This window comes from Nansenia antarctica (genome assembly GCF_963989245.1).
Source record: "Nansenia antarctica genome assembly, chromosome: 14".
Taxonomy (NCBI): Eukaryota; Metazoa; Chordata; class Actinopteri; order Argentiniformes; family Microstomatidae; genus Nansenia; species Nansenia antarctica.
In genome coordinates, this window is record NC_137684.1 from 22,776,918 (window position 1) to 22,788,784 (window position 11,867).

General features: G+C 44.6%; 1 protein-coding gene across 1 annotated transcript in view; it reads right to left on the minus strand.

The window, feature by feature from the left end:
* tbxas1 (thromboxane A synthase 1 (platelet)) overlaps positions 1-11,867 on the minus strand; it is a gene marked incomplete at its 3' end in the record, with an annotated part of 67,195 nt that overhangs the window by 37,093 nt on the left and 18,235 nt on the right. The window contains exon 3 of the mRNA XM_080545044.1: positions 4,565-4,617. Coding sequence (XP_080401170.1) covers positions 4,565-4,617 — 53 coding nt within the window. The remainder of the gene's footprint in view (positions 1-4,564; positions 4,618-11,867) is intronic.

Genomic DNA, 11,867 nt, shown 5'->3' on the forward strand with positions numbered 1-11,867 from the left:
CACACACACACACACACGCACACACACACATAGTCTCTAACTGCTGTGGCTGTGACCTACAGCTACAGATGAATCCTGCAGGCTATTCTTATGTCTACATACTAGTCCTATAACAGTTGCAGGTTATTCAGGACTGTCGCAGGCTCATTTAGCATCAGACTACTTCCTGTTGAAGCTGCACGCTACTCCTATTCAAGTCGCAGCCTATTCCTCCTGTGACCGATGACTATTACAGCTGTAGAGAATGGCACTAACAATGCACTAGAAGAGCCGTGAGGGGTCACGGTGACCCATGTGAGTAATTTTTTTTTTTATATATCTTTGCACTCGATCAAATTTCAGGACCCTCCTTTCATGACTTTTCCTAGATTATGTGTGTTCTACCACCCAGTATCCTTACATTTTCAAAATCACTTCAGGATAAGATAGTATAAAGGTGTTTTTCAGTTTTTCTGGAAAATAAAGCCTCTAGTGATCTCTGTGTGTAAATAGCAGATTTACATTCTAAAAAAGGGGGGTCTATTTGACCCCCAAGGCGGCTCCACTGGGACCATATATATTGACAAATGTCTGCACTTCCTGTTTGGATAACAGCGTCAGCTAAATGGCATATACTATATACTGTATATATATACACTATACATAAGCCAGAACAGGTTTCATTTGAAGGACTGAGGGTGTAGCCGGCTGTCAACATGTTTACCAAAAGTCTGGATGACACTCCGAGAGGATCAGCTGCCATATTGTTGATGCAGCCCAACATCCCGTTTAAAACACAGTTCAACAATGCAACACCAGAGCCAGAGCAGCCGGTTTTAAAGAGGGTCTTATAATGGCTCAGCAGTATCGGAGGGGGATTGTAACCTCTTTATAAAAGGCATTAGGTCATTAACATGTCTGTCTCTTTACGGCCGCACCTGTCACTGCGGACCACTAATGGTTTGGGTTATCTGGCCCAGGAGCTCCATAGCATACCCTGCAGTAACATAATCACCAGGCTAGCTTGTCTGTGAACAACCAACAGAAGCTATTGTGTAGATACAATGTCGATTATTATACAGGTATAATACTGTATATCACACCAAAGAGTCAACGACTTAGTTCTAGGTTAGGTTCTCTAGTTAAGCATATACTGTAGGTATAAAGTACTTTCAGCTGGCACTGTGTACCTCAGTTTCAAACATGAAAATGTATTTGAATAATTTGACTAAAGTTCATCTATAGGGTGACTTTCTTTTGTTGGCAGGGAGAGAAACTTCTGAAGATTGGCCGTAAATAACCACTGAGTGCTTTAGACTTTGATAGCTGATACGACTGTTCTTAAAGACGACAGGGGGTTCAATAAATGTGCCGCGAGCCTCTCTGGTTCCTCCACACACACACACACACACACACACACAAAAAGCGCTCCTCTATCGAGCTGGTGGATTACTCTGGCTGAAGGCTATAGTAATGTCTTCTGGCATATATCCTTGCATTCTGACTTAGTTTGCTTTTTCCGGTCTTGGCACGTAATCCCGCCATAGCAAACCCAATTTTCCCCGCTCTATTCGTCGGCTCCCTTTCCCCCCACGCCACTCCGCAGCACCCAGGAATCCAGTAGCCTGTTCTCTTTGATATGCTGTTAGGAGAGAAGCCTGTCCTTTCATAAGCAGGTCTGCTTATCAAACCCCAGCTAATCTAGCACATATCGGAGAGTGTGGACCTGTAATAACCCTACGAGAGGTTGTGCGGAGAGGGACGATGCTGTTTGTTCCCTCTGGGTGTTGCCTCTCAACAGACAGAGAGTACGGAAGCTACTTTCCAATAGCCACACTCGTATCCTCTACTGTGTACCACCACGAAGGAAATTCTGTCTATTGATATGTTGTACGGTATGCTGGGTGTGTGTGTGTGTGTGTGTTGTGTCTCTTGATACAGGTACTGTACCTGTATGTCTTGTGTCTTTGTATAACTGTATGTAATGTACAGTATGCTGCCTTCTTGACCAGGGCTCCGTTGAAATAGAAATGCAACTCTCAATGTGAGTTCTCTGGTTAAAGAAAGGATGAATAATAATAATAATAAATATAACCGCAAGCGGCAATGGGGCCTGTTCTGACAGATATGCCCCCATAACCATAAATAGGGTGAGACCCTATAGAGAGACGTGCACCACGCATGTTCATATGCAATTTTGGACCAATCAGACTTACAGTTGATTTTAAGTTAATTTTTACAAGTTTGGCCAAATTTTACACCTGCAGAAAAATCCATCAAGGCAGATTTGCCTCAAGAACCTATAAGGTCTGCCATGATCGATTTTTCTCTCTATGTTCCCCACGAGGAAAGACACATATGTACCAAGTTTCAGACATTTCCATCCAACGGAGTGGAAATGCCAATTATTGTTAATTATTTACTTTTAGTTATTATAGCGCCACCTATGGTCTAATCATGGTCATTCTTTCTGCCATAGTCACTGATGCTCTCTAGTTGTGGCATGCAAATTCATAGCATTTTTGGTCAGGGACTTTTTGAGCTATTTGACCAAAGCCAGGAAAAGAATAAAAAGAAGTATACCACCAATAACAATACTGTTCCTACTACTCCATAGTAGTAGGAACACTAATAATAATATTAACTTTTGTATAGCACTTTTCCTGCCAACGCTGCAGCTCAGAGTGCTTTAATCATTATATAATCATAATTTAATAATTTAGTCATTTAAAGGCAATATTAAAAATATGGGTTTTTAGTCTTGTCTTGAAAATATTTGCTGAGGTTGTATCCCTAATGTAAACTGGCAGTGCATTCCACAATTTGTGAGCATAAAAGAATGCAGCCTCACCAAATTTCTTATTTTGTACATGTGGTACACAGAGAAGACCTGAGAGCTCTATTGGGCTGATATGTTAGCAAAAGGTCTTTCAGATATTCTGGTGCTGTGCCAGTGAGAGCTTTATAAACAAGCAGAAGGATCTTGAAATCTATTCTGAACTTAACAGGAAACCAGTGTAGAGTCTCTAAAATAGGAGTTATATGAGCTCTTCTGCTTGTTTTGGTTAAACCTCTCGCTGCTGAATTTTGGAATAATTGCAGCTGGCCAAAAGCTTTCTTCGGAAGACCAGAAAGGAGACAATAGTCCAAATGGGTAATAAGAAAAGCATGCATTAACACTTCTGCATCAGATTGCCAGAGAAAATTTCTAACGTTTGCAATATTCCGTAGATGATATAATCCTGAAGATGAAATAAAAAATATAGGGATAGATTTGATGTGAGGCTCAAAGCTTAAATCAGAATCTATAATCTCACCTAGATTCTTAGCCTCATGTTTGCAGTTTGAAAGCAAGGTTCCCATGATATTCGACAATTTGTCTTTTTGTGGTTTTGGTCCAATGACAAGAATCTCAGTTTTGTCCTGATTTAGTTGTAGAAACGTTTGCAACATCCAAAGTGTTATATCTCTGAGACAATTCTCCAGCGAGCTGAGTGCATGTGAATTATCAGGCAATACTGATATGTACAGCTGAGTATCATCAGCATAACTATGAACATGTACACCATGTTTTCTGATTATTCCACCTAATGGGATCATGTACAGGGAGAAGAGCAAGGGACCAAGAATAGACCCCTGAGGGACCCCACATGTGATGTCAACATTATCAGAAACAGTCTCTCAGGACAACAGAGAAATGCCTACCAGCTAGATAAGATTTAAACCACTCTAATACAAGTCCTGAGAGACCAACACATTTTTCTAAAAGATGTATTAGAATACTGTGATCTACTGTATCAAAAGCAGCACTCAAATCTAACATGACAAGAACTGATACACCACCAGCATCTATGATAAGTCTGAGATCGTTTACAACCTTTACTAATGCAGTCTCGGTACCGTGGTTAGAAAATCACTTTCTCAAGGATTTTACTTTCTCAAGGTTAGATATTGGTCTGATTTTTTTTTTTTTGGGGGGGGGGGGGGCAGTTCCACTCACATTTTTCTTTTTTATAGATAGACACAGTAGAGAAGGAAGGATGGGTGAGAGAGAGAGAGAGAGAGAAGGGATGAACCGGGAACCCTGCGGTTACATGGTCGACGCTTAACCCACTACGCCACCTAAGCGCCCCGGTCTGAAATTTCTGAGAACAGAATTATCTTGCTTTCCTTTCTTAAGTAGTGGTTTTATAATGGCAGATTTTAGGGGAGTAGGAAAGATGCCAGTTGATATGAGCAGTTCACAATTTCAGTCAAAAACTACTTTGAAGAGCCATGTTGGGATTGGATCAAGTGAGCATGTTGAGGATTTCATTTGTGAAGCAACAGTTTTTATAGTATGGGGATTGATTATTTAAAAAAAAACAAAAAAACATATTGATTTTTAAATTAAAAATGTTTACATGACATAACAAAAAAAATCTATATGGTATGCTAGTGTGGACATTGAAACAGAGCCGGATTATCCTGTCTAACATTGTGTCTCAACACAGAGGCCAGAGACTGGGAGTAGAGGTAAATGAAGGAGTCGTGAACACCAGTGGGTTTGATGTGACAATAATGCAGACGGGTGTCAGTCACTTACCCGCATACTCTCCCATACGTGTTTATCAACTCTGTGTGGACGCCAAAGAAACCCTGAAAAGAAAGAGAAACGACACAGTGAGAGAGGAACCCGAGGACCGACGGAGTGACCCGTTCTTCCCATTCTCTCTTGCAATTAAATAAGTCCCTGTTGGTAACAGACAGATATTTGGTCAATAACCACTGTCTATTGTCTCTGTGTAAATTTCACAACAGCCGCAGGGAATGCCCGGGCTGGTAGCGACAGCTGAATGGATTGGTGACAGTTGAATTGATCGGTCTGACATGTCGTAACCATCCAAGACTCTTTTACATTACTGTGTGCGAGCGGGAAGGCTGACGAATGATTGACAACTTAATAAAGGGGCCGGCACAGCACCCTCAACTATGATCCCTGACCAACACTAGAAGGTAAATGAAAGGCATGAAATGTGTAAGCCTGTGTGTGTGTGTGTGTGCGTGTGTGTGCGTGTGTGTGTGCGTGTGTGTGTGTGTGTGTGTGTGTGTGTGTAAGTGTGTGTGTGTGTGTGTGTGTGTGTGTGTGTGCATGTGTGCGTGTGAGTGTGTGTGTCCTTGTCCCTACCTCTAACCTTTCCTATGAAAACACTCTCGTCCACCTGCCTCCTTTCTTGTTACAAATGGATATCTGTCCAACTATCTTAGGGAAAACCTTCTTTCATCTTCTTCCTGTTCACTCGTTTACACCTTTTTTTATAAAAGAGAAACAAAAGCTTCACGAACTGAAAAACAATTCAGTGATGATGAAGGTTTCAGCCGTACAGCACTGACTCTATGGTATTGATTTGCTCAGATTGTTTCAGCTCAAGGCCGGAGGTTCATTTATCACTGCTGTACAATACTAAACATCAGACGCTGTGCAAATTCATTGGTTACGGTACTTTACAATGGCAATGATTGAGTCCCTTAAAAGGAACAGTTAATTATGTTTGCAGTTTCAAGGACACGCAATGAGAGAAATTACTTTCTGGAGTGGAGAGAGTAAAGTGATTTGGTTTCTTACTTTCACAAAAGCTATGCGTATTTGTCTGTATTTCAAATGACCACACCAGTGAGATGTTGACATTATGTTAGACACTGTGTTCTGGGGATATTTTGCCTAAATCTGTATAAGAACTGAGGGTGTGATGATGATGATAATGCTGCTGATGATGATGATTTGTTTATTTAAACGGATCGCCATTAGACATCACCATAGTGAGGACTATTCTCCCTGGGGTCCACATGAAAGACAGACATAGTCACACATAACAACATCAATCAACAAAGGAATCATTTGTGAACAGCATTCGCTTATTAAAACTCGGAAAAATGGAATAAATAAAATATAAGATAACAGAATTAAAATAAAATACAAGTAGAAAAGTAGTATACAAAATAAAAGCAGAAGACAGAGAGCTCACACCAAAACTATCGTATTATCGTCAGGGCAAAAGTCAGACTGGGCTAAACCTTAATTTCTTTCCGGACGACAGCTTCTTTCAGTTTCTTTTTGAAGCTGGATTTATTTCCAATAAGGGTCATATCTGTCATATTGGGTTGAGTCTATTCCAGAATACTACAGCTCTATATAAAAATGTTTTCTGTAGTGCATTTGTTCTAGGCCTTGGTAGGGTGAAACGACAGCTTGAGACCTGTCTGATATGATAGGTGTGTCTATCATTGGTGGGTAGTAACTGTGAAAACAGGCTACGGGGTTTATCTAAGGTACAGATGTTCTTTAAGTACAGAATAATGCTACATGCCAGTCTTTCATCTACCATCATCCATGACAGCCTTGTATGCATTACATTCACATTACTTCTGATTGAGCATCGAAGTGCGAGGCGTGCAGCTCTGTTTTGAGTGATCTGGAGTTTAGCTAGATGATGTTTCGATGCACTAGACCAGATAGTCGGGCAGTAGTCAAGATGAGATAAGAATAGAGATTTTATAACTAATATGATTGTTGTATCCGTCAAAAACTGAGCACCTCTTCTGATGTTGGAGATCCCTCTACTCATTTCCCTCACTATATTTAAATTTAAATTTAAATTTTGCCATTTAGCAGACGCTTTTAATCCAAAGCGATTTACAATTACGAATTACAGGGACATTCCCCCTGGAGTAACTGAGGGCTAAGTGCCTTACTCAAGGGCACACTAGTAGTGGTGTGGTTTCAGGCGGGATTTGAACTCACAACCTTCCGATCACAAGTCCAACTCACTATCCACTAGACCACCACTAACCCCACCTTCCATATTATTGATATGAGTTGACCATGATAATGTTCTATCAATAGTGACAACCCAATGACTTGGCTTCTTCACCCTGCTCAATATCAGCACCTTGCAAGGCGAGGCGCATCACATGATCTGACCTAAGAGCATGTTTGGAGCCCAGTACCATACATTTAGTTTTAGCAACATTCATCTTCAACTTGTTCTCAGTGACCCATTCAGAAACCAGCGTGAACTCCTGCTGCAGAATGTCACTGACTTGCTCAGTGCTCTTTGCTGATACATACATACAGTAGTTGTATCATCCGCGTAGATCGCCATAGCTGCATTTTTTAAATACATATGGCAAAAATAGAGTAGAGAAGAGGCCCTACGCAGCTGATGATGATGATGATGATGATGATGAACATAGCACAATACAATATAACATAGCACAATATAATATATTAATATTAATTAATAATAATAATATATTTCGTTCTCAGTGGGGGTTTGCTTGATAACATTTCCATACAGTATATGTACAGTATAAACGTTCATAATTATAGTGAGCTTACAAGAACATTTAATAATTCAGTTTTATGTCAATGTTAACTTTTTCCATACAGCGTAGTGTAAATTCATCCCCAAGCAAAACATGGAGCTTCCCTGCAGAGCACCATATGGATTCACATGTATCTTTATTCACATGCCAGCCACGGTGTGTGTGTGTGTGTGTGTGTGTGTGTGGGTGTGTGTGTGTGTGTGTGTGTGTGTGTGTGTGTGTGTGTGTGTGTGCGCACGCATGCGTGTCTGTGTGTGTGTGTGTTTGCTTCTATATGTGTGTGTGTGTGTGTGTGTGTGTGTGCATGCATGCGCGAGCGTGTGTGCGTGTCTGTATGTGTGTGTGCGTGTCTGTATGTGTGTGTGTACCCTATGTGTACTTAGTCTCCGCCTGTGTCAGACAGCCAGCGCTGTCCTGTCCTCTGCAGGGATAAAGGTTTCTTTGTGATGGCAGCGAGAGAGGGTCCCTGTGTGACAGTGGAGCCGCCCAGGGGATTGATGGGATGATGAAATATACAGCCGACCCAATAGCAGCCGGCAGCCAAGCCACCAGCCGGCCCAGGCAGCCCGGGCCCAAATCTAATAACCCAGCCTGCTCTCATCACACAGAGATCTCAGCAGAATACATCAGCGCTGACCTCTGCGACACGCCACCTCTCATCCACACACACACCGCCTGATGACTGACAGCGACACACACACACACACACACAAGACGACGACGACGCGGGGCTCCATGAAGAGAGACAGCCATAAAGACAGTTCTGCTTAGAGAGAGAGGGGAATGGAATATCACATAGTATCAAATAGGGGAGGGCGGTCGATCGCATTACCTGGCGAACCGCATGCATACTGTGAACCTAAGCAGTAGGTCTATACTCTACACAGAACATAACCATTGATAAAAAATTGACTTTTACTATTAGAAGCCCCCCCCTGGCTATAATCAGAAGCAGATGACACACAGCCCTGATGTGAAGGAACCTACGAAATCAGTCTAGTTAGTAGCAGGTTGTCCAGTTACTTGGATTCTTCTCATGAGCGCTACCTCAGCCCGCCACTAGATGTCAGTGCAGAGCAGAGACAGGGAGGTAAAGGCTGGAGTGAACGCTGCCACCCGCCCGGGGGCTTTGAGAAAGCTTTGTCTGAGGGAGCATTAGCGTGACCTTCTCATGGACCACATAAGAACAGTACACACACTGTAACGGAGCACAATGCACTCACATTCAATGCATGTCTTGTCTGCTCGTGGTGAGTAAATCCAGGGACCATTCAAAATGGTTTCTGATCCATGCATTTTCCCAAAGAACAGGTTCTATATACACACACACATACACTCACACACACACACACACACACACACAACACACACACACGAAATAAGGATTTTCCCTCAGATAGTTTGGCAGATTATCCATTTGTAACAAGGAGAATGCAGGTCGACGAGAGTGTTTTTACAAGTACACGTTCACATAGACAAACATGCACACACGCAAGCACACACACACACACACGAACATAGGAGGGCTCAATCAGGCGGGGTAGCACCACACAGAACAGAGAGGGAGAAGCTGTGGTGGGCATTCATGAAGAAACCCCTCTGAAACCTCTAAATGTGGATCATATGAAAGAGAGGGACAGAGGAGGGGGGGTAGGAGGGGGGGTGGGGGGAGGCAGAGGTCTCCTTAGCCCTCCCGGCTGGCTGAATACCAGCCCGTTGGCGTCACAAAGGGGAACTTGTCCTGTTAAAGGTGCTTAGAAAGCACTCAGGTCGTTGATATGCAAGGCGACAGAGGCTGCCACACAGTTTGCCTGCTTTGGAGTTAATTAAGCACCAGACAGGCGTTGGCAGAGTGCCCCCCATGCCCTCCCCCCTGCTCCCCTCTCTCCCCTCTCCAGGGGCCTGTGATGGCGTCCACTGGCATTCCAAGACTGGGCCCCCAGTAGGCGTCAAGCACTGGGGTGTGCCCAACTCACCCCTTTATAGTCCTCCTCCTCCTCCACCGCACCAGTCCACACTGTCTCTCTCTCTCTCTCTCTCTCTCTCTCTCTCTCTCTCTCTCTCTCTCTCTCTCTCTCTCTCTTCTTCTCTCTCTCTCTCTCTCTCTCTCTCTCCCTCTCTCTCTCTCTCTCTCTCTCTCTCTCTCTCTCTCTCTTCTCTCTCTCTCTCTCTCTCTCTCTCTCTCTCTCTCTCTCTCTCTCTCTATCCTCTCCTCTTTCTTTCTTCTTTCTCTCTCTCTCTCTCTTTCTCTCTCTCATTTTTTTATTACTGCAGTGCATATCAATAGAAGCTCCTGACGGCCACAGCGCGCATGGACACACACACACACACCCACACACACACACACACCCCTCTTAAGTTTGAACCAGGGAGCTGTACAGAGAAACAGGCTCAAGCAGACACAGGGACAGGCTCCCCGCGGGCCGCCACTGCTCTAATTGTGGATTCACCACGGAAGGGAGCAGATCAATAGAGCAGTCTTGACTCGTCGGAACACGGAATGATCTGATATTTGTCCTATCGGAATTTCTCTTCCCGCGGCGGATTAGACACTTCCATAGGTGTTGGCGGAAACGCGAGCGAAGGCCTTGGGTCTTAGAGGGAGAGAGATACTACTCCCCCAAGGCACCCCTGCTCACCCCGCTAGGTCCACTAATGACTTCCCCACTGCCTTTGAAGACGCACGCGGGGGCTTCGGCGTCCTCTGCTTTTGCCTGACCTTGGAGGGCTGGGGGTGGACTGGCAAGGGACGATGGGGGGACGATGGGGGGACCGTGGACTGCGCCATTAAACCTGCGGGCGTTTGGCTCTCTGCTCTCGGTAGCAGCAGTCCTGGAGTGCTAGCTAGCTACCTCTCTGGCTGATGGGCTTTTTTTTCTGGGACCCAGGGAACGGACAGCTTGAGGGGTGGTGAGGGGGGCGGGGGGGTGCCATCTCCACAGGGGAAGCAGTGGGGTTGGTGATGCTTCTGTATTTCCTCAAAGCTCGCCTGGGTACACAGAGATCCGGCCCTTCTCAGATGTTCCATTTCCGGATGTTCTCCCTGGCTCAAATAACCCTGTAAAGACCTACTGTAGAGCTCTACCGTCAGGGGGAGCCGGAGAGACGTCTGGTCTCCCTGTGTGTCTTCAGCCTTTCAGCCTGTCAGCCTCGGCTTGGGCTGGTCCTCTGTGGCTCTGCAGTGGCGTGGCGCTGACGACGCTGTTGGAGGTTGTGGGACTAAGCGATTCCCGCTGGGGCCATAGATACTGAAAAATGTATGCACTCGCTGCAATGTAAGTCGCTTTGGATAAAAGCGTCCATGGAATATACTGTTATATTATATACAGGGTTCCCACACCTTCTTGAAACATCAAATAATTCAAGCACCTTTCAAGGACTTTCAAGACTCAATTCCTTCAAATTCAAGGGCCCACCACGGCATAGTTTGAGACAGATCTAGATGAGAATGTATATAATAGGAATGACCATGAACGGTTTTTCCAAATCCAACTGCGTTATGTCGGTTTAAAATCTAGCTAACTATTTAACCTTAGTAACTAGTATGGTTGTTCTATTCCTTCTTACATGTTACCTATACATATTTTTAGAGAGCGAGAGAGAGAGAGAGAGAGAGAGAGAGAGAGAGAGAGAGAGAGGAGAGAGATTTTCAAAAACTATAACTCACACATAAAAAAATTTCGAGGACCCGTGGAACCCTGTATATAGCTTCAGCCAGCCATGAAGCCCATCACAGAGCTGGAGCCAGCAGCCCCATCTTCATCCACCCAGAAGCCCCAGCTGCCTCGGTCCCCGCCACCCCAGCTGCCCCTAGCCTGACTCCCCATCCCCCTCCTGCACCCCCCATCTCCTCTCCTCTCCTCTGGGTTGGCATGCTGGGTGACAGGCCCTGCCACCACTGGAGCTTTTTCCTGTGTTCCTGTGTGCGCCGGGGCGTGTGGTCACTGGCACAGAAGTGTCACCGTGACAACGAGAGAAAACGTGCGCGCCATATGTGCTGCTGGGGGTGTTGGGCACAGGCAGGCGTCGGCACAAAAATAGACACAACTGTGCAACATCCAAAGACTGGATGAACATGCGCTCGCAAACACACACGCACGCACACGCACGCAAGCACATACATTTTAAATGCTTTATTTATGTCCACATAATGACAATGACATTGTGAAAACAGCCAGTTACAGTAGTGCTGAGCCAACAACCAGTTATGCCTACACATAGGATGTTATTCACACCAAATGATGATAACAGTGGATTGACAGATACAGTATCAATACTGTAAAACCAGACAGTATCCAGCTCATGAGTATAAGAAACACCGCCTTCTTCATATTGAGCGGCTACCAATAATACACACACACACACACACACACACACACACACACACACACACACACGCATACACACGCACACACACACACACCACATGATACAACTAACACATTCTCTCTCTTGAGTTGTTGTGTTTGGCTATCAGAGTGGCCTGAAGAAGTGGGTCAGAGGATTCTACGAGAGCACAGCTC